This window comes from Leucopleurus acutus (genome assembly GCF_964270905.1).
Source record: "Leucopleurus acutus genome assembly, chromosome: X".
Classification (NCBI taxonomy): domain Eukaryota; kingdom Metazoa; phylum Chordata; class Mammalia; order Artiodactyla; family Delphinidae; genus Leucopleurus; species Leucopleurus acutus.
Genome location: NC_139148.1, coordinates 1642244 through 1665568, shown reverse-complemented (window position 1 = coordinate 1665568; position 23325 = coordinate 1642244). Strand labels below are relative to the sequence as shown.

General features: G+C 50.6%; 1 protein-coding gene and 1 long non-coding RNA gene across 2 annotated transcripts; both read right to left on the bottom strand.

Moving 5' to 3' along the window:
• Positions 1 to 990: 990 nt before the first annotated feature.
• XG (Xg glycoprotein (Xg blood group)) lies at positions 991 to 20678 on the bottom strand (the record flags this gene model as incomplete). The annotated part of the gene is given in 6 exon segments (XM_082865442.1): positions 991 to 1096; positions 1098 to 1165; positions 3301 to 3336; positions 5926 to 5988; positions 6380 to 6407; positions 20433 to 20678. Coding segments are annotated over 6 exon segments (522 nt in total). The 3' UTR covers positions 991 to 1015.
• On the bottom strand, positions 8774 to 15690 carry LOC309977844. Its single transcript, XR_014327099.1, has 4 exons — positions 15658 to 15690; positions 12760 to 12800; positions 10148 to 10171; positions 8774 to 9027 (listed from the first exon to the last, which is right to left on the bottom strand). It is a non-coding gene; the product is annotated as an uncharacterized lncRNA (long non-coding RNA).
• Positions 20679 to 23325: the final 2647 nt, after the last annotated feature.

Here is a 23325-nt window from a genome sequence, read left to right as displayed (position 1 = left end):
GTTGCGGAGCACAGGCTCCGGACGCGCAGGCTCAGCGGCCATGGCTCACGGGCCAAGCCGCTCCGCGGCATGTGGGATCTTCCCGGACCGGGGCACGAACCCGCGTCCCCTGCATCGGCAGGCGGACTCCCAACCACTGCGCCACCAGGGTAGCCCCTATTTGCAATATTTTTAAACACATTGCCTTGTTAAACAAAAGCAGACACAAAACCTTTTACTCACGAAATCAAAGTATGCATTTTGCATGAACTTTTTTGATAGATTGTATTCAAAAGGATTTAGCCTTTCATTACCTAAGTTAAATTAAGTGACGCATATTTGTCAAAGAATTTTATAACATAATATAGCCAATATTCCGTAATACCTGTAAATGGAGTATAACTCTTAAAACTTGTGAAACACTATATTGTACACCTGTAACATATAATATTGTACAGCAAATATACTTCAATTAAAAAAATGTATAACAAGAAGAGATCTTAAAAGCCATTATTTAGGTGTGGTTTCAAATCAGCTCTAAAGGCCTATATTAAAAAAACAAAACAAAACGACTTCAAGGACTTTTTGAAAAGTAATAAATTCTAAATAAAATGAAACATTTTTCATCTTAAGAACAAATTTCCTAGATACAGATGATTCGTGGGAAGACGTGTCAGTGTGTCTATTGGACCTAAGTTGTTTTGGTTGTTATTTTATTAAAGTAATTTTTTAAGTGAAATATAGTCGATGTACAATATTCTATTAGTTTCATGCATGCAACAGAGCGACTCAACATTTTTATAGATTGTATTCCATTAAAGTTATTATAAAATATTGGCTCTATTCCCTATGCTGTACAACATATCCTTGTTGCTTATTTATTCTATACACAGCAGTTTGTATCTCTTAATCTCTTTGCCCCATCTTGCCCCTCCCCCCTTCCCTCTCCCCACTGGGACCCGCTAGTTTGCTCTCTGTATCTGTGAGTCTGCTTCTGTTTTGTTACATTTATTCATATACTTATCAGGCTTTACACTTAGGGAAGATAAAATTGGGAGGGAAACTTGCCATTCGTCCTGCAACAATTCCACCTCCTGTTGTACTGGAAATAGCGGGCCCGTTGCCCCCACCAGGGTCACCAGCACCCCGCACAGGATAGGAGACACGATTTTTGCTATCTTGTTGCCTGCAGGAACCCAGAAAAGTAAGATGGTCTGTGAAAAACACAGCCAGCCGGAACTCCGCTGGTTGTAAATAACTCTGCAATCACATCCCCGGCCCTCCCCACCCTCCTATTCACACAAGAAGCCCGAGGAAGTGATTCTGCTTTCAGGAGAGCTTACCAACCAGTCTTACCGGACTGGGGCATCCAACAGTTTTGCGCAGAAGATAGGCTTGATATGTTTTTTCATGTATTTGTGAATTTGGATGAATCTGTAGCTTTGGGGACATAGAATGTTCACTCATGCAAAAAATTTTTTTTAACCAAAAAGTGCCTGATAGCCCGATCCTCAAATCACGCTGGGGCTCTGAACACAACCATAGAGCAAACATCAATGCTTTAAGGGAAGCTTAGGTATTCCTGCACAAAATCCAAGGTATGGAAGCTTGATGGGACAAAAATCAACACTTCCCCAGAAGAACAAATCGTTGCTTCCATCTAAAATAACCACCCATGTCCTACACCAGATCCAGGCAAGTGCCCGGCGTGTCGTAGGGGACAGATGAGTGGCCATGCCGTGGATGTGGCTCCCGTGATGCTGGGAAGAGCGTTACCACGGCGCCCAGGGATCTATCCCTCCCTTGTGCTGCTGTCTCACCCTGTCCCCTGCTGGATCCCGCTCTCCAGGGCTCCCCACCCCCCATGCACACCCTCTACCATGTGACTTGGTGGCATGGGAGGTGGGGGGGGTCCAGGTCATCATCCTCAGAATTGGGTCTTCAGCCAGTAGAACCGGCAGACGTGAAGCTGTGATGCTCCTCTTTATTCTCTGGTACCGTGTCTGGCTGCCTTGTGGCCCAGCCTGGCCTGGCCTCTTGGATGGATGTGGGCTGGTTTTAGCCCAATTGCGACTCACATAATCATAATCAATGGTGGTTGTTTAAAATCACTGTTTGGGGCTCTTTTGTTACATAGCACCGCTAACTGATACACCTCTTTCCTCTCTGCCATCCCATACAAAACAACCACGTGATATCAATGGTGACTACCAAACGGTCCTCCAGGCTGACCTCTTATCCCCATGTCCACTGTCTTTACAACATCTTCTTTAGTCTGGGAACTAAGTGGGTCTTAACACTGATCTCCCTGACCATCACTGGCCCTCTGATCCATGCGTCACATAGGCTTAAATAGGGGCAGGCTTTTTCCCATGGAGCATGTAGAAAGTGCAGACGTGCCCATGGGGTCGCCTGGCCAGTCCCAAGTGTTGCCCCCTGCCCATCACACTCCACACCCTGGCCCCATACACCACAGTTGTTCCCGGGGTGTACCCAGCCCGACCTAGCACAGCACCTACCTCTCCTGTCCTGGCTGCCTCCCACCCATCCTTTAGACCCGGCCTTGGAGATGGGCCCCTCCATTCTGCCCCAGGCTAGGATGAGTCCCTCTGTCCTGCCGTGGACCCCGTCAAACCACGTGTCAGACCTGGATCCTTGCCCTGAGATGCACCCCTCCTGCCCACGAGGAGAGACGCATCCACGGACCTCCCCAGAATGTCCCTACACCCAGCAAAGAGCAGCACTGACTCCGCATGGGGATGGGGTCTGAAGGTTGGAGAGACACCTCAATACCTTTCTTCTTCCCAAAGCCTTGGGGTCAGCTGGGCAGATTCACTGTCACCCTCCACCCAAATGCCAGATGACCAAGAGACTGGACCCCATCCTCCCAGGGACACACAACAACAGCCCCCATTTCTGGACCTGTGATGGGGCTGGCAGTGCCCTCTGGGGGCTCTCCAAGGCTGAATGCCATGACTTCCCCTCTCCTCTCCATGTTGGCTACCGGTCAGTAGTGGTCAATGAAAGGGACGCCATTCGTGGCCCAGTGGCAAGTCCATGAGCCCCAGTCCTGCTCTCGGAGCTCCGAGGCATCTTGCAGCCTGAGGACTGTCCTCGCCCTCCTTCTCTGACCCCCACAGGATGGACCCCTCCTTGAAGGACAGACATGTGTGTTCAGGAGCTTCCAGACGAGCATGGGAACAGTAGGTGCTCCCTGAACACCCTCAGGTTGAAATCATTACACGTCTACCCCACTTCATCCCACAGCGATGTGGCGAGCTCGCTCCTGGAAAGGTGGGCTGCCCCGCCCCTGTGTGTTACCTTGTGGGTTGCCGTAGGAGGGGTAGCCGTCTCCACCTAGAAGGGGACAAGCACACGGTCATTCATTTATTCGGAAGAGCTGGTCGGGCTGCCTTCTGCTGCCAGCGCCATGAAATTGATAGGGACACGGCCACGAGCAGAGCAGACCAAACCTCTGCTCTCACGGAGCTGGCCTCCCGGCGGGCAGGTGGGGACAGACAGAGCTAGGAAGGGGAGATGCAGGCGTCACAGCTGGGGGCGAGCGGGACCAGTGGAGGTGGAGGGGGCGTGGCTCTCACCGGGCCGGGCCTGGATCCCAACCTGCTACTTCCACCCCTAGCCTCAAGCAAGATTTATATAGAGGATGCAGACAGGACACTGTGATTTTCATCAGAAATATACGTATTTGGTTTTCCTCCCTAATCCAAGCACAGAGCCCCTTGGAATTTCCTAAACGATAGGAATGATAAAGGGGTCTTTTGTGAAGTGACAAAAGAGATAAAGGTGTCTTTTGTTATTCAGAACCACACTGGAGTTTATGTGCATGAGGTGACTTTTGGAAACAGGGCAACCAGCCAGCGATGGGAGGGTGGGGGCTTTCAGCCTCACCCCTGTCCTGTGGCCAAGGAGTTCATCAGGCTCACGGGACAGAGCCTCTGCAAAAGCCCAGGAGACGGGGTTTGGAGAGCTTCCGAGTGAGTGAATTTATCTACACGGTGGAAGGCAGTGCACCCCAACTCCAGAAGCTCCTAACTTGGGACCCCCTCGCCCTGTGTCTCTTCATCTGCCCGTTCACCTGTGTCGTTTATCATATCCTTTATGTGAAATAAAATTCAGGTTTCATGGCAGGGCAAGAAACATTTAAACCTAAGAAATTTTCTCTTCCCTTTGGCCTCCTGTCTCCACCCCTCGCTGTGCCTCGTGTACCTGCCTTAGGCGTTGGTCGGACCTCCCCCATCGGCAGGAATATCTGCTCAACCGTAAACGGCCGCATTCTCCCAGCGCCAGCAAGACGGCTCCTAACAAGGTAACCTTCCTTCTCCATCTTGTAAGGGGCCACAGTGACGCTTAGATTGTGTAACCTGTCACTAGTACACGCTGCGAGGTCCAGCCCTCTGTCTCAAAAAACTTAACAGAAGTGGGCCTTGACTTCCAAACGGGGCGGAAGAGCTCTCAGACTTTTCTGAGATGCTCTACCTGGGTGATCACCTTCAAATCTGGCCCGGATACAATTTTCCATGAGATCCCACGTGACGCGTGGCCAATAATAATTAATAATAATAATGATAAAAGGGTGTCTCCTGAAACATCTTGGAACAGAGAACAGCTTTGAGAGAACCCCTTAGGAACATCCTGCTGGACGCTGTCCGTCAAAGAGCACAGCCTTTTGGAGGCGGGGCTGTTAGACCTTTCAAGTCAACAACAGTGGAGGGTATTTGTGTCCTGATGAAGGCGTTTAGGGGTGAACCCTCCGTCGCCGAAGTTAGCTAAGGCATTGCTCATGCAACCGATCTTTACAGGACCTACTGTGTGCCACGTCTGGCTTCTGGCTCTGGGGATGCATCAGTGGAGGAAAGGCAAAAATCCCTGCGTGCGTGCGTGCGTGCGTGCGTGCGTGTGTGTGTGTGTACTTTTCATTCTGACTCAAGGAAATAAATTAACCACAATTGCATGGCATTGCACGTTACAAAGTATAACATGATCTCCTGCTGCAGCGCAAAGGGATGCAGAGAAAGGATCACAGCTTAGGATCTAGAGGTCAGGTCTTGGAGACAGACATGCCCCCCACCCCAAGCTGAAACCTGCAGGGGAGAAATGATGCCTGGATCTCTCTGAAGGCTGTCTGGCTGGGCGTAAGCAACGGTGTTTTGCACCCTAGGAATTCAACGTTCGAATAATATCTCAAGAGAATCGGAAACAGGGGAACTCCCCATCACCCAACCAGCTGGAAATGAGGATGCCCGTAGAGCTGAGCTTTGCCCAGCACCCACCCGTCGGCACACGTGTCTGGCCAAGCCGTGGAATTCTTGCGATTCTCCCACCGCCATGAGCCAGCATCCCTTCCCGAGCGGTCCTCCCCCAGGTGCATGGATTCCCAACACGTCACTCGATCTATGGTGGGAACTCAGGCCACGTGGCCCCAAACGGCTCTTGACAGGGGAAGCAAAACTCAACGGAACACCCAAAACAGGGCAACCAAGGACACAGAGAATCCCCTTCCTCCATAGTGACGTGAGATGTCTTTGGGGCGCGTTGCATTCTTTCAGCCCCAAACAAAACAAAACAAAACGCATCCTCCGTCAACAGAGAGATTGGTAACAGCAGGTGGACTCCTTGTTAAAGAACCTCTGCGTATTTCAAACGCGCCCGAGGACAGAATTCCAAGATGGTCCATTGCATCCCTCCCAACGCTTCCGGAAGGCGTCTCAGTACTCACCTGCACCGTTGTCAGAGCTGCCAGGCTGGGGACGTGGCAGTGGCTTTGGCCTTGGATAGATATCTGTTGGAAAACACCAAGGTGATGTTAGGAAAAGAATGACATCTTCCCGCAACGAACCGTTCACACAATACAGAAGGCCGAAATACAACATGACATTCCGGCTTGTTTATATTTGCTGTTTCTCGCCTTCACAGAGCCTCTGGTACTCAACATCTCCAAAGCTTTAAACACCGTGTTGACCTTGGCGCCCAGAACCTCCTCCTTTGGTTCTGAAAGCAAGAAGTTCACAGATTCCTGAAAAGAATCTGGCAGACGCCGCCCTGTGAATGTTCCGATGTTTAGCGTTATCGCAGACGTCACGTTGTTTGCAAAAGCCCGTCATCAATACCAGGACAGAAGCATCTCACGTTTTTGATGACGTGTTACCCTTCCTGCTGTGCGTGTGTACGTTCCCTCACTGGAGTTAATCTTAACTTTTGTCACAAATGCCTTTAATCTGCCCTTCAAACTTAGCCCAAGCTTCCTGCCCCAGAGCCTTGGCACAAAACGCTGTCTCTGCCAGGATCTCCCATTCCACCTGCAGAGCCTTTCTTGCACAGCAGAATGTTCCAGAACACCCTGTATTCAAGGGACTGCTCACCACTGCCTTCAATGACTCACCTTTCTTCTCAAGAGACACACACAGGACCTGGGTGAGCCAGAGGGCAAGCGTGAAATTTAAGGAGAGCTTCTACTCCTGTGTCGCTGTTTCCACACTTAAGTTCTAATCAAGTTCTTTCCCCTCTTCGTTTGCTGTCTGTGTTGCGTTTGCTGCGTCCCTGTTTCTACACGTTTTATCATTTCATTATGAATCGTTCCAAACGGGTTAGGCAGAAAGTATACTCACTGAGTCTCATCAGTGTTCCAAAACCCCTTAATCAAGACGTGTTCCCCAATACACAATAAACCATCAGCAGAACTAGCTTCTAAGGGACAGTCAGGCTGATACCAAAAGCCATATAACTCGTATCAAATATAAATTCGTTATTTGGGGGTACCATTGTAAAGGCATCTCCCCACTGGGTTTTAGCAGAGCTTGAAAACAAAGGCCAGAAAGCAACCTTCCTCTCATTTGGAATGTGTCAGCTGCTGGAACCCTGAGTCACAGAGGGACCCCTCCCAAGCATGAGGCTTGCTACCCACGCCCTGGGGTGGGTGAGTCACCCTGGTCCGGGTGACTCATCTTACAGGATGGCCAGCATCCAACATTCTCTGGACCCCGTAGGAGGGAAGCCCATGGGAATACATTTAACCCGAGATCCCCAAATAGCCTGTAGCAAGAAACGCTCCCCAGGAGGGATTTCCATGGCACCTTGTAGAACAACAGCGCTCCACTGGACAACAGTTTGTTGAAAAGGCTGGGAGGGATTTTTACAAGAAAGGAATCGATGGAGCTGGGATGTTAAAATTGGAGGGGGAAAAAAAAAACGAAAGGGGATGAAACCGAGCAGGGCCCTGTGGAGCTCCTGGGCACAAAAGCCTTCCTGTGTCCCCCGTTTCTTGATTACAGGAAATAGGCCTCCTTCAGCCCCCATGACCTTCCCTGAGTTCCAACAGGGCAGATTCAAGTAGTTGCCAGTCAGGGAAGGGAGGGGATGCAGAGACCAGGGAGAAGCAGTGAAGACACAATAGTGCAGCCTGGGGGCAGGTCCTGGTTTCCCCTCAAGGGATACACGTGACAATACTGTTGGTCAGATACTGAAAACCCCAACAAATGGACGATGTTAACTACTCGATAAGGCGTTCTTCATTCCAAAGAGAAGGCCACAGTTTGACAACCTCTGAGAAGCACAGAAGCCCATCAGGAGACCCCCTGAGCCCAGGTGATGTCTAGACTGAAGGAGTACAGGCCCTGCAGGCACCCTGGTCCTTCTCAGCAGCCCCACCCTTTGAACCATTGCTATAAAACTCCTCACCGAATCCCACCCCAGGTAGGGACACTTTTTTTTTTTGCGGTACGCGGGCCTCTCACTGTTGTGGCCTCTCCCGTTGCGGAGCACAGGCTCCGGACGCGCAGGCTCAGCGGCCATGGCCCACGGGCCCAGCCTCTCCGCGGCATGTGGGATCCTCCCGGACCGGGGCACGAACCCGCGTCCCCTGCATCGGCAGGCGGACTCTCAACCAGTGCGCCACCAGGGAAGCCCAGGGACACAGTTATGAGGGCAGGAGCCCACTGTGTCCCCCTTTGCCGGGCAAAGCAACGAAGCTATTCTTTTCTACTTCACCTGAAACTCTGTCTCTGAGATTCAATTTGGCACCGCTGTACAGAGGCCAAGTTTCGGTATCAAGGATGACAAAGTAGTGACGTAAGCGTCCATTAACGAACGCAGTTAGTGGCCTGGGCTGCTTTGCAATTAGGTAACACCTTCGTAGAACCTTACGTCTTACTTTTCATGACATCTCCCTCACCATGGCCATCACCACCGCCGAGGAGATGAATTTCCACCCATCCCAAGGCCACACCAAGCTTCCAGGAAGCTTCCGCAAGCTCTCAACTTGGCCAGTGTCACTGGTCACCTCTGCCTGGTCAGCTTTTAGGTCTTTAGGGTTTTTGAATTGCTGAGGACTTTATGGGCTATTGGCTAATATTACCCCCCTCCCGCCCCCCCCCCTTTTTTTAAAAAGTGATCTATAGGCGCAGTGTCTGCCAAGCTTTTAAAACAAAGGAGAAACTGAAGATAAATGACCTAAAACACACACTGCAAGGGAACTTATTAGGAACCACGGAAACAGCCAGAAGAAGACTCGTCCTCCAGCCTGATTAAAATTGCAGCACAGGGCTTCCCTGGTGGCGCAGTGGTTGGGAGTCCGCCTGCCGATGCAGGGGACGCGGGTTCGTGCCCCGGTCCGGGAGGATCCCGCGTGCCGCGGAGCGGCTGGGCCCGTGAGCCATGGCCGCTGGGCCTGCGCGTCCGGAGCCTGTGCTCCGCGGCGGGAGAGGCCACGACAGTGAGAGGCCCACGTACCAAAAAAAAAAAAAAAAAAAAAAAAAATTGCAGCACAATAATGCACGACGTCCCCAAATGCTCAGCATTCTCCAAGTGTCTGAGCAACGAGGAAATAAAATGGTGCAAACTGCCCCCCCCCCATAAAAGCTGAGTTGGTTCCTACTTCAGAAGCAGTCAGATGAAAACTCACAGTTAAAAAGAAAAAAAAAAAGAGGCACCTTTCATCAAACTTGCTTTGAAATGAATGAACTTTCTTACTTCCACTGTTGTCGGGATTTCCGGGCTGTGGCTGGTGGGGAGGCGTGGGCTTTGGGTCGATATCTGGGGGGAAGACAACACTGCCTGTTCAGAAGAGAAGAATGTCCTTCCGTCGGTAGCAGCCTATAAAATAAGAACTAGATCTTGTATTTGAGTCACAGTTGCTGCTCACAGATCACCACCGAGCCGCTAAAAATCACTTAGCCACTAGATGGAAAACCTCGGAACGTAGAACTTAAAGAGAAAACTGCACACACACAGTTACAAAAGGAACTGTTTAGCCTTTACATTGTACGCAAAAAAAAAACCCAACAAAAAAACCCAAAAAACTGTTTACTCCTTGAAGATTATCTTGTGCGACATTTGCTACGTGATGCCACTTCCCTCCGGTATCTGCCTCCAACTCTTTACGCAAACATTTACTTTCACTTTGTTTAATAGCATATAACAGATTTAAAAGTGCTTTAAGCCCTGTCTTTTAACATAGTCATTAAATCATTTTACATCTACAGTAATTAATGTTACGTTATTCCTACTATTTTATTTTTTTTCCTTTCTTTTCTTTTTTCAAATTTCTGGACCTCTACTTAGTTAATCAAGTTTGCTTTATTCTTCATTCAATCAAGTTTATTTTATTCTTCATTTAATCAAGCTGATTCTTCATTTTTCTCTATTTAGTTAATCAAGTTTATTCTTCATTCAATCAACTTTATCCTTCTTTTCATCAACTTTATTCTTAATTTTTCTCTCCTGGACTAACGTAGGAATTATACACGATCAACCTAAGTGTGCGTGTTTCTGTTGAAATCCTTGTTTTCAGTTCATTTGGGTCTATACCCAGGAGTAGAACTGTTGCGTCATAGGGAAATTCTATACGTAGCTTTCTGAGCAGCTGCCAGACTGTTTTCCGCTGAGGCTGCACCGTTGTCTATCCCCACCAGCAACGCACGAAGGCTCCAATGTCTCCACACCCTCAGCGACACTTGGTATCGCCCATATTTTGATTCTAGCAGTCCTAGTAGGAATGATGTCTCACTGTGATTTTGATTTCCAGTTCCCCAAGGACTAGGCTTTGCTTTAAACACCTGCCCCTCTTTCACACACTCCACGTCCCTAGAAACACCTGCAAAAACCTCATCTCAGGGGCGCAGCCTCATTTCTGTGCAGCCAGGGAGTCCCTCACCTGAGCTCGGCTTCTTGGTGGGCTCTGTGGAGAGAGAGGACATACATTCAGTACGCTTCGAGGATTTACGTGCGGCTCCAAGAAAGAATCGTTAATGCCCTAATAAACAATGAGAATTTCAAGGCGCTAACACAGACATGATATGAACACAAATTCCACTCTGTATTCGGGGGTGGGGGGGGGGAGAATAAGAGCATCTTTAAAACCCACGCCCACCAGTCTCCACGGGAGCTATGCAGGGGTCCCGCTGGGGGAGCAAAGCTTTCCTGGGGTGGTCGGCTAAGCTCCTTAGGAAGTAAGTTTCATCCGAGCCTTGCAGGAGGTGAGGTAGCGAGATTTGGGACGCCAGCAGGAGGACAGACTTAGCAAAGAGCATCCCGGGCAGGGGGCGCAGAGCTGGTGCCCCACAAACGTGCCTGCGGAGCAGAGGTAGGGCGGCTGAAGGCAGATCTGGAGAGAAGCTTCCCCCAGTTCCAGGACGATGCTTCTCTCACTTTCTTGCACGTGTTTCTTCACGTGACAGAAGTTTGCGGAGGGCCTGTTGTTGCCGGGGGTGTGTAAACGCGGTGGTCCACAGCTTCCCAGGTGGTTTCGGTTCCCTGAGGTCAGCACTCGTGGACGGGGCATCAGCTGCAGAGTACCTGTCGGCCAGGCTCAGTGAGTCTGGGGGGTGCAGTGTGGGTGGGCAGACAGGGGCAGGAGGAAGAGGTTGGGGGAAGGTGCTTGGAGGGGTGGCACCTGACAAGGGTGAGGGAGGTTGGAACTGCCGGGTGCACAGTGGACAGGGTCCTTCCTCTCTGCAGAAAGCCCTCTCTCACTGAGCATCGTGGGTTCAAGGTCCATCCACGTGGTAGCCTGGGTCAGAGCTTCACTCCTTTTCATCGCTGAGTCACATTCCACTGTGTGCCTGGACCCCAGGCTGTTTCTCCATCCATCCGTCCATGGACATTTGGGTAGCTTCTGCCTTTTGGCGATGATGAGTTACGCCGCTGTAAACACGTATGCGTCTGAGTCTCTCCTTTCAATCCTTCCCTTTCTTCCTAGGAAGGGAATTGCCAGTTCACAGGTTGATGACGTTTTTTAATTGATAAAACGCCTCCGATGATTCTGCACCACAGCCCTCAGCTGCGTGTGCCCTACCCTGGGCGTGCTCCTTCTTTATCCATCCCAGACCCTGTGCCAACCGCCCAGGCTGAATGTGGGGCAGTACCTCCCAATGCCCCGCAGTGTGGCTGCAACCCCTGGCCCTCCTATAACCCTGACCTTGCAGCCCATCCACTCTGGGAAGGACTGAGCCCTTCACCATTGCAGTCAGACGGGGGAAGCAGCGTGTCAGCTTTGATCTGCACTAAGTTTGTCTGGTGCTCTGACAATAATCTCATATCTGCTCTGTCACGGTTACCACTAGCAAAAGCCTCAGTCAGTGGGGAAAATTGGGGAGGGAGCAGGTCTTGCCTCCATTATTTTGTTCTTTCTATTTCTTACATGTCTGCAATTTTTTCTGATTACAAAATAATATGTAGTAAAAATTCCAACATATCAGAAATGTAAAAACTTAGATAATGAATATCTTTCAAAATGCCATTCTCTACAGAAGAAATATTGTTAAAATTCTATGATTCCTAAGGTGTGTTTTCATTTTAAAAAGCAGCCCCTTTGAGAGTACAGAAGTGCTGAGTGTCGCTCCCCGGCTCGTAAGTGGAGAAGTGATGACGGGCTGCTATTGGAGGCCACCCTGTCCCCTGGTTCTCAAGCTTCTTTTTTTTTTGCGGTACGCGGGCCTCTCACTGCTGTGGCCTCTCCCGTCGCAGAGCACAGGCTCCGGACGCGCGGGCTCAGCGGCCGTGGCTCACGGGCCCAGCCGCTCCGCGGCATGTGGGATCTTCCCGGACCGGGGCACGAACCCGCGTCCCCTGCATCGGCAGGTGGGCTCTCAACCACTGCGCCACCAGGGAAGCCCTGGTTGTCATCCTTTTAAGTTGAGTGGGTCTGGTGATCACGTCCCTTCTTTACTTCTCGGAAAATCCACCGTAATTGATGTGCGATGAGGGACCGGGGGTTCTCCTGATGACAGGAGAAGCTGATTTTTCTAAGTAGACAAGCACTGATGTTTCTTCCCACTGTGCCTACAGGTCACAACCTTTCCTTCCTCCCCAAGCTCCCAGGTCTGAAGGCTCCTGCCACCCAGCTTGACTGTGGGCCTTAATCCAGACCTTCCTCCCGGGCCCAGGAGATGTACAGTCAGCCTTTCTGCTGGCAAGAAGGTCCAGCTGACCTCAAGGGTAGTGGCCACACACAGGTGGGGTGTAGGGGGGGTCTTCCAAGTCGTAGATGCTCCGCGAATAGAGGTGAACCACATTTAAGAGAAGGAAAACCCTCCAGGGTATGCGCGGACCCCTGGCTTGGGGAGCCCAGACCTACCAAGACCTAAGACCGAGCCCCACAGCTAAGGCCGGATGTGAAGGTCCATTTCCCGGGGCTTGTGTCTTAGGTGAAAAACAGAGCTCTCACTGCCTGGAATTCGGAATCCCCGCCACTCCCAGCCCCGAGGCAGCACAGAGCTGACACAGACCGCGAAGCACAGCATCTCCTAGAGGAAGACGGGCACTTACCGGGGTCATCGAGAGCATCGGCAAATCAAAGTCACCTTGACCTGTGGGGGGACAGGGCGCTAGGCCACACCGCGACGGCACCGCCGGGGCCCCTGACACCTGTCTCCACCCCCTTGGCCCCACCTGCCCAGACATGCCCCCTGGTGCAAAGGTCAAGCCCAGCACCCACCGTGAGGTCAGCGGAAGACCAAAGTCCCCCCTCTCTCTCCACTTCCCCTGTGGTGTGTTTGTCAACCCAACATCTTGGCTCTCCTGGCAGGCTGCGCCCCTCACCAAAGACGCCTCCGAAGGAAGATGACGGCACCCCGTCTTTTTTATTTTACTATTATTGAAGTATAGTTAAGCTACAATATAGTGTTAGTTTCTGCTGTACGCGAAAGTGATTCGGTTATACATATATATATCTTTTCAGATTCTTTTCCCTTATAGGTTATTACAAGATATTGAATGCAGTTCCCTGTGCTGTACAGTAGGTCCTTGCTAATTATCTATTTTATATACAATAGTTGACATCTGCTAATTCCAAACTCCTAATTTATTCTCCCCCCCCCCCCACCGCTTTCCCCTTTGGTAACCATAGGTTTGTTTGCTATGTCTGTGAGTCTGTTTCTGTTGTGTAAATAAGTTCATCTGTATTATTTTTTACATTCCAAGTATAAGTGATACCGTATGGTATTTGTCTTTCTCTCTCTGACTTATTTCACTTAGTATGATCATTTCTAGATCCATCCATGTTGCTGCCAATGGCATCCCCATCTTTTTTTTTAATTAAAAATAATTTTTTTAGGGGCTTCCCTGGTGGCGCAGTGGTTGAGAGTCCACCTGCCGATGCAGGGGACACGGGTTCGTGCCCCGGTCCGGGAGGATCCCACATGCCACGGAGCGGCTGGACCCGTGAGCCATGGCCGCTGGGCCTGCGTGTCCAGAGCCTGTGCTCCGCAACGGGAGAGGCCACGACAGTGAGAAGCCCGCGTACCGCAAAAAAAAAAAAAGGAAAAAAAAGATTTTTTTTAAAATTATTTTTTGGGCTGTGCCGGGTCTTTGTTGTTGCGTGCGGACTTTTCTCTAGCTGCAGCGAGCGGGGGCTACTCTTTGCTGCGGTGCGTGGGCTTCTCATTGCAGTGGCTTCTCTTGTTGCGGAGCATGGGCTCTAGGCACGCGGGCTCAGTAGTTGTGGCTCGCGGGCTCTGGAGCGCAGGCTCAGTAGTTGTGGCGCATGGGCTTCATTGCTCCGCAGCATGTGGGATCTTCCCGGACCAGGGCTCGAACCCGTGTCCCCGGCATTGGCAGGAGGATTCTTAACCACTGCGCCACCAGGGAAGTTCCTGGTATCCCCGTCTTAAACAGGAGGGAGATGCTCCTGGGATCTCAGCTGCCTCGAGCAAAACACACAGACGTCTTGGAAAGCCAAAGCACCCGTGCATTCTGCAAACATTTACGAACTGCGACTCTGATCGAGGCACACTGTCACCCAATGGGGACGGGACCTTCCATGACACTAGCCCTGCTTCCTGGTTCTTTAGGGGAGAGAGACCCGTGAATATCCCTAAAGGTGGGGACAGGGTGTAGCGGGGACCACAAGGCAGCGGGGGCAATTGCACGTCTTGTGTGAGCCGACCTGGAGGTCTGCCTGGAGGAGGTGACACGTGAGCCGTGTGAAAGATAGTGGTTTACGCACCGGGAGACACTCTGGCCCCAGTTTACACCTCAGGGGATGCCTTCGGGAAATGCAGTACGGTGGCGGCTCTGTGGCTGGAACTATGGATATCTTCCTTTATGGCTAAGACACAATGCATCTTGGACTGAGGCCCAGAATCGCGCTGCCCTGGCCTCTCCGTGACACCCCCGCAAGCATTTCCCAAACATTTCAACCCCGGCTCCCTCCCAGTGTTCAGGGGCCCAGATATTTTGTTGGCATGCCAGTTTCAGACTTGCTAAAAATACTATGAGGAAGTCTAGGGTCTGGAGAGAAGCGGAGGCTGGATTTCAGTTTTCTTACAAGCTCAACTCGGAGAAACTTGGGTGGATAACAAGTGAGTCGGGGGGACTGGCACCGACTGCTCACGGGTACGGGGTTCCTTATGGGGGTGATAAGAACATTCTGGCATTCCATGGTGGTGATGGTCGCACAACATTGTGAACATGCTGAACAAAAACGTCTGCACTATTCACTTTCAAAGCGTTCACAGGGTGACTCTGATGCCTGTGAATTTTATCTCAAAAACACACACAAAACCTTTCTAACGAGCTGAGTGTTCCTTTCCTGCCAGCTTAAGGGCTTCTTCCCACACACATCCCACCCATCACTTTCACTGCCTCTAAAACTAGGGAAGCCCAATCAGAAAACCTCTGAGCTCCTGACCAACTTGTATCTCATCTTTGGCTGATAAAAAAGAGCTTTTGAAAAGAGCTCTGTTGAGACAGAATCCATAGATTATACAATTCAATATAATTGAAACTGGACGGCAGAGGAGCTGAGGTCAGAGGGCATCCGCCGGCAGCCTCACGGTCCGGACTGGAGGCCGGGGCTCAGTGCGTTTAGACACCAAACCCCGGAGAGCCGCCTCTAACACAGGGAGGTCCCGCGTCTGTCCTCAGCGCCCCTCTCTTTGGCCAGGGTCTGTGTCCCTCCAGCTTCTGCCAGGTCCTCTTTTGGGGACAAGCTGGCCACTCTCTGCTTTGGGTCATTGTGCAGGGGCCGGGTGACAGGAATCAGCGTCAGCCTTGGGGACTCTGAAGACACATGCCTTCCAGGGCTGCCAGTGGGGCTGTGGCTGACCCTCCCTGCAGTTTGAAAGGACAGATACCGGTGCAGGGCCCCCAGTGCCCCTCAGCTACAAGGGCAGCTCCGGAATTTGCATTCTAATCGCCAGTTGGCAGTTTACAGGTAACTCTCACCAGGCTCTTCCCAGGAGTTCCAGGCGTCCCGTGAAGAAGCACCTACACAGTGTCCTCCAACCTGAGATGATCAAAGCCTCTGTGATCTGTCTCCTCCCGGCCTCTCCCGAATCCATCGCACAACCAACGGGGCTGGGCGGGAGCTGTTTTCCAAAAGGGCCTTGGGTCGTCTCTGGGGATGTGGTAGCCTTGCCGGCTGGCCTTCTCACGGCCGGAAGCCAGGGAGCGCCGTCTGGGGCTCTGAGAACAGCCAAGTCCCTCCGCCCTGCCCTAACCCCATTCTGTGTCCCCTTCTCTTTCCAGCAGCCTCCTTCCGTGTGGAGATGCTTCTGACGAGGAGAGGTCGTGGAGGAAGCCGTCCCTAGCTGTGGCGCTGCTGGGAGGCCCGTGGGCATGACTCATGCACAGAGCTGGCGGGCTGCACCCAGTATGAGGCGCTCCCCTACCCTGGGCTTGGCGACGATCCAGTCCCGCAGGCCAGTGGTTTAGCCCCAGAGGGGCTGCAGCCCAGACCCTCCCCACGTGCTTCAAATCGTAGCCCCACCGGGTGCAGCCCTGCCAGGGACATCACTCAGGTGGACGCTGCTGATTCAGAGGTTCAACCTCGGTGGAGCTGGGGGGCAGGGGGGATGCAGCTCCCCAGGGCAACTACTTCCACTATCTTTTTTTTTTTTTTTCCACTCGGAGCCTAAGACGGGGCTGGGAACATAAGACGTGTTTCTGATCTGCTTAGTTTAGCTGGCTCGGCCGTTGCTAATCGATCCCACATGTTCTGGGCTCTGTAAACACCGAGGGGAAAGGAGCCGCGTGGGGTCTGCGATCATAAGGCTGGTCACCCATTGCTGACGTCCTGGAGATGGGCGTTGAAAAGGACTCGTGCTGCGGGGTGGGAGGTCTTAGCGCCATACCCAAGAACCCCTACCCTCCAAAAGCAAAGCTATTTAGGAGGGATTTTGAGATGAAACCACCTGAGTGGCACTTGGAGGCATTCTCTCGTTATCTCTAGTAACCCATCCCCTCCCTCCCCAGTCAAATTCTACCCCAGCAAGATTCTAAGATGCTTTGTATCAGAGTTTGCTTCCCTGAACTTCTCAGACCCACAAGCCTACAGGACAAGGGGAATTTTTGCAAAGGGCAGAGCTGTTGGAATAATCATGACACAGTGCTGAGGAGGACACCATGCACTAGAAAAAACCCACCCCGCCTCCACGGCGGAGGCGACCACGATAGAGGTACATGTCCCAGTTCCCACTAACTAACCCCTGAACTATTCCCTCCGAAGGAGAAAAACAGCCCCAGGCTAGCTCTGAGAAGAGGGGGGAAAGCTGATTACTATCTAAAACCCTTATTACAGCCGTTAGCAACAGCATTTATAGGTGCTGAATTTAATTACCTTTGAGTGGGTCCATCAGGGGATAAGAATCCCACCCCCCACAGGCAGGCAGGATCTTAGATTTTATTATTCCGGCCAGTGTCGGAACCGCTGCCTTTCAAGACAATCGCTTTCCATTCCTTACATAGGAATTTACAGGCTTCATCTGAAGCGTGGGTTAATTGAAGCCAGTCCTTCCGGAACCAGCGGCCACAGGTTAAGCCACTTTGCACGCCATACATGGGTAGGACGTTCTTGTCCTTGAGGGATTTCACCCAGCTGAAGCAGGACTCCCAGGGAACAAAGCCCGACTTCCTTCAGGCAAATTTAAGGTGCCCCTTTTGACTCTGGCTCAATTGTCTTTAAAAATACTCTATTTCAGGGGACTTCCCTGGTGGTCCAGTGGTAAAGCATCCGCCTTCCAATGCAGGGGACGTGGGTTCGATCCCTGGCCTGGCATCTAAGATCCCGGTGCCGCGAGGCAGCTAAGCCCACGCGCTGCAACTAGCGAGCCCGCACGCCTCAACTAGAGCCTGCGTGCCGCAAACTACGGAGCCTGTGCTCTAGGGCCCTCGACCCACAACTACTGAAGGCTGCGCACCTAGAGCCCGTGCTCTGCAGGAAGAGAAGCCACTGCAATGAGAAGCCCGTGCACCGCAATGAAGAGCAGCCCCTGCTCGCCGCAACTAGAGAAAGCCCGCGCGCAGCAATGAAGACCCAACGCAGCCAAAACTAAATAAATTTATAAAAATTAAAAATAATAAAGTCTACGGGAGGAAGTGCGTGGGTTATATGCAAATATGACATTATTTTATATAAGGGACTTGAGCTTCCATTGATTTTGGTGTCCCGGGGGTCCTGGAACTAATCCCCCTCAAATACCAAGGGATGCCGGTACGTTTTTAGTCTGTAGGTAGAAAAGGAGCTCTGTTTAAGCACACACAGATGTTTAGTCTTGTCTGATAAGAGAAGAAGATACAATACATGTAGAAGGGGATTTCAGAGCCACTGTATAATATAGATACAGGAAAATGGTAATGTATACCCAGGATACAATAGATATACAGGAAAAAGGGGAATATAAGGAAATATATATATATATGTATATGTATATACAAAATCTAGAGTTATACCTGTATTATAGCTAGCTAGCTAGATGACAGATAGATAGTTGATAGATGTTAGCGAGCTAGTTGATAGATAGATGATAGGTAGATAGATAGTTGATAGATGTTAGATAGTTGATAGGTAGATGATAGGTAGGTAGGTAGGTTGATAGATATTAGATAGTTGATAGATAGATACATAGACAGAAGATAGATAGGTAGGTAGATAGATAGGTGGGTAGATAGAAAGGTAGATAGATAGATTTTTTCCTCAACAAACCAAACACGACAAGCAGCCCCTGGCGTTTCCATTTCTGCTTCTATCAGCTTTTCGAAGACCTGTCTTGGTCTCATGGTCCTTCAAGTGCACCCAGGTTTGATAGCGAAAGGTAATTCAATACACTGGAAATCTGACACCGCCGCATTGTAAACCCCTATGCCTCAGGACTGTAATCAAATTCTTCTTTTATTTTATACACACAGTTTAGTCGTTATAAGAACGGTTAAGTGACGTTCACCATAGCGATAGTCTGCTTTTCCGGAGCCTAGGTAACAAGCAGCTTGACAGCCTTGCAGGAAGTGTTTGGGGACCTCGTGAACTCGCTCACGCCGACAGCTGCTGGTGGTTTGGGGTGTGAGGGGGTGGTCCATGCATTTAACAAACTATCCAGGACTCGGGCCAGCTGCACAACATCTTCACACCGACGCACCCTGATCCAGACCTCACTACCTTTCCCGTCCCTCCTCGCACCTCTCCTGCCTGTGCATGTTCCCAGCAATGGGACCTCAGACAAATGATGGAACACCTCTGTGCCTCCGTGTACCCATCTATAAGAGGGCATCAAAAAAAAAGGGCATCAAGGGACTCCCCTGGCAGTCCAGTGGTTAAGACTGCGCTTCCAATGCAGGGATGCAGGGGACAGGGGTTCGATCCCTGGTCAGGGAACTAAGATCCCACATGCTGTGCGGCATGGCCAAAAATAAAATAAAATAATATCATCTTCAGAAAGAAAAAAAAAAGTTCCGTGTTCGATCAAAACAGGAAACATATTTAAAAAGAAAGAAAGAAAAAGTGCACCACGCCTGGCAGCCCCAGCCCAAGGCTGTGTGAGAATGAACTCGATTAACACCCGCGGAGCCTGTCGCAAGTCACGCCCTCATCAAAAGAACGTAACGGAGCACTCAGCTAACGTCAGCCAGGGCCGGCTCCTGCATTGTTTTCTCTTCTGAAGAACAGCGGTTAAATCCACAACACGTTTCCCCAGCACATACGTGATGCGCTGAAGGAATCTGGCATCCCATTATCCCCAAAGGAGCAACCCGACCGTGCCTGGGAGGAGGCAGAGCTGCCTGAGCCCGCAGGTGAACCCACAGTTCCTACCGTGTGCACAGCAGCAGGAATAAACGCTCAGACAGGTTTTGCTGGCTCGGCTTCTGGGCGGGTCTGTGTAGAATCAGAGCTCTGCTCTCTTGCTCTTCTCAGCCCTGGTGTCAGTTCAGGGACTAACGTCTCCCTGCAAACAGAAGCGCCTGGACTGCGTTTCTGCGTGACCCACGTGCCGGGGGGGCACGATGTGCAGACAGCAAGGATTCCTGCAAGGGTCTCGGGGAAGATCCTGGGCTCTGGGTGCCAGGATGTCTCACAAAACCACATCTGCCCCTCAACAACCATCCTCAAACAGGATAAACAGGAAATGTCACAAGACTGCCATCCAAATGAAATCCTTTCAATTCCTAACCTACAACACTTCTCACTCTTAAATCCTGCCTGGGCCTCCACCTCTTAAAATTCAAATGAGGACCAAAGGAGCTTATCCAATTGCGGTTAAATCCTCCATGTCATGGGTAAATTATAGTTCCCAAACTAGGTCCCTCCCCACCTCTGCTCCCCGACAAACCAAAATCCTGGCATCACCAGAAGAACCTGTATTGAAGTTTGGGGCGTCAACAATTCAGATGCTTTTAATTTGCCAACAGGAGGGGTGACATTGGTGAGAAATGTGTCACTAAAAACCTGAACGGAGGCTGCCCTTCCAGCAAACCCAATCTTGGGTGATCAGTCCCACAGAACCAAGCTGGGTCTCAGTTCCATTGTCCCCATCCAGAAACGCAGCACTGATTATTTTAAATCGAAAACAAGGAACTGAAAAATCCCAACACGCCCCAGGAACACGGGTCACTTTTTTCCCGTGTGTGACACACAGAGATCAAAAGCAGACCACAAAAACAGTTCGCTTCTAAGTACTGAGTCCGCATCCTACACTTCTGGATCCAATTCCCAGACCCCGAATTGGTACCCGGCCCCTTCTTCTCCCCTCAAAGCCATCATACTTGGTCTGTTTTTTTGTTTTTCTACTATCTGGCACCTTAGAGCCATTTCCTGAGTGGAAGTGGTTTGGGGCGGAGGTTTTTTTTTTTTTTTTAAGCAGCCAGATAGAAATGCACACCCACGCGGCTCTCCCCAGAGCAAACCCTCCCTTACCTCGGACGTGCATCAGAGAACACAGGAACGTGAGGTAGAAGAGCCCCCACCAGGGCTCCATCCTCGGTTTCCGTTCAGGTGAACCTTCAGGGCGCGCGCTGGGCGATCCGGCCACCCCACCCTCGCTGGGCGGATGTGCTGACTTCTGCTTCCCAGTTGGCAAGGGAAACGGGCAATGTCTCCAAGCAGAAAGGATGAACCAAACTTGAGTGCCTCTGCCGGAATCCGAAGGGCTGGGCGTTCCGTCCCAAACGGCACGGCCCGGAGCCCGCGAGGCGTGTGCCTGTATATGCTGAAGGGCGTCCTGGGGAGCCCGCCTCCCTGCGCTACGCTGCCAACCAGCCTCAAGATGCTGGGGAAACAGGTGGCTGCCCCGCACCAATGGGTGTCCTGGGTCTGCTTCCCGCGGGCATGGGAGATGCACCAGCATCAAAGGCGCCAACCCTGGGTGCAGGCAGGACACTCCCTGCCCGGGGTCCTTCCCCAGAAGCCTCCTGCAGGGCGACGCCAACGCCAGACCCAGCAGAACGCCAAGGCAACGATCAGAGTATAGACTCATGTTTAATCTCTGCTTCTACGACTTGAAGACCCTGTACCTTTAGAGTCGCGCTGCATCCGTGGACCTCAGTTTCTTTGTAGGTGGCCGGGACAGTCAGTCTGGCTGGGGATGCTGGGGCCAGAGAAGCGAATTTCACCTGGCCCTCTCTCCGCGTTTTCCACCTGAGCTGTGTAAGAAGTGGTTGGATAGAGGCTTCTAGAAAATAACCCCTCTGTGTGGAGGGAAGCATTTTGTTTCCAATTGCATACACCTGAGTTACACCTTTCAGATAGAAATTATATCATATGCGATATATATATTATTTATATATAAATGTATAAATTTTACATACATCTCGGTATATATATTACAATACAATCTGATGCAAACTATTATATATAGAATGGTTCAACAACAAGGTCCTACTGTACAGCACACAGAACTATAGTCAATACCCTGTGATACACTGTCACAGAAAAGAATATGAAAAAGAATGTATACATGTATAACCGAGTCACTTTCCTGTACAGCAGAAATTAAACACAACATTGTAAATCAATGATACTTCAGTAAAATTTTAAAAAAGAAAAAAAAAGAACTGGTTGGAAGCACCAGAGTTATTTTATTTTTTAAACTTTTATTGGAGTATAGTAGACTTACAATGTTGTGTTAGTTTCAGGTGTACAGCAAAGTTTACCTGTTATACATATACATATATCCACTCTTTTTTTTTTTAAGATTCCTTTCCCATATAGACCATTACAGAGTATTGAGTAGAGTTCCCTGTGCTATACAGTAGGTTCTTTTATTTTTTAATTTTTTTACATCTTTATTGGAGTATAATTGCTTTACAATGGTGTGTTAGTTTCTGCTGTATAACAGAGTGAATCAGCTATACGTATACATATATCCCCATATCCCCTCCCTCTTGCGTCTCCCTCCCACCCTCCCTATCCCACCCCTCTAGGTGGTCACAAAGCCCCAAGCTGATGTCCCTGTGCTATGCAGCAGTGGAAGCACCAGATTTATAAATTCCAGAGTTTCCAGCTCCACAGTGTGGGACATCAGATGAGCTTGTGCATTCATTCAACAAACATTTGACGCACAGCTGTTTTGAGCCAGAGAGGCAGGCTAGGTGCCGGCTGTGTGGAGACAGAGAAAGAAGAGTTGTTTACAAAGAGGAGGAGAGAGTTGCAGTGTAATGTTCGGTAATATGGGGGAGCACACCAAGGCTGGGGGGCTCCTGGGAGGTTCTGCACCCAGCTTGTGTCCTAGAGGCTTCTGGGGAGGGTTGTAGCCTCACACTGATTTGATTTGATTTTCTCTTCTCTTATTTTATTTTATTTTATACCAGCATACAGGATCTTATGATCCCAGATCCCAGATCCCAGACCAGGGATTGAACCTGCGCCTCCTGCCCTAACCACTGGACAGCCAGGGAAGTCCTACCTCACACTGAATTTAAAGGCTGGGTAGGAAGGGGAGGGGAGGGATGGAGAGTGGAGGCTGAGGAAGGGGTGGGGCAAAGGCACATGGTAGAAAGGGGGGACCCAGGGCTTCTGTGGGACCACCTCTAGGGGGTGCTGAGCACATCGCCCAGTGGTGTGGGCCAAATGCTTGTGTCCCTCCAACACGTCATCTGTGGAAGCCATAAACCCCAATGCGATGCTGTTAGAGGGTGGTGTCTTTGGGGAGTGATTTGGGTTAGATAAGGCCACGAGGGTGGGGCCCCCATGATGGGATTAGCGTCCTTGTAAGAAGAGACACCAGACAACTCTCCACCGAGTGAGGACCCAGGGAGGAGACGGCCGTCTACATGCCCAGGGGAGAGGCCTCAGGAGGGACCAGCCCTGCCCATACCTGGATCTCAGATTCCAGCCTCCAGGACTCGGAGAGAATATGTGTCTCTTCTTTAAACCACCCAGTTTGTGGTATTTTGTTATGGCAGCAAAATAATTAAAACTCTCCTGTTTTTATTATAGCTGCTCTTTCATATTATAACTGGCCACTGCCTGCTCCACCACTCCTGACCCCTGCAAGACGCAGTTTGAAGTACAGGTATTTTATGTATTCAAGCAGGTGTTACCAACCTTTTTCTGTAAAGGATCCCATAGGACAGAAAAAAATAAAGAAATACTTCCTGCCCTGGGAGGTCCAGAAATTTAGTGGA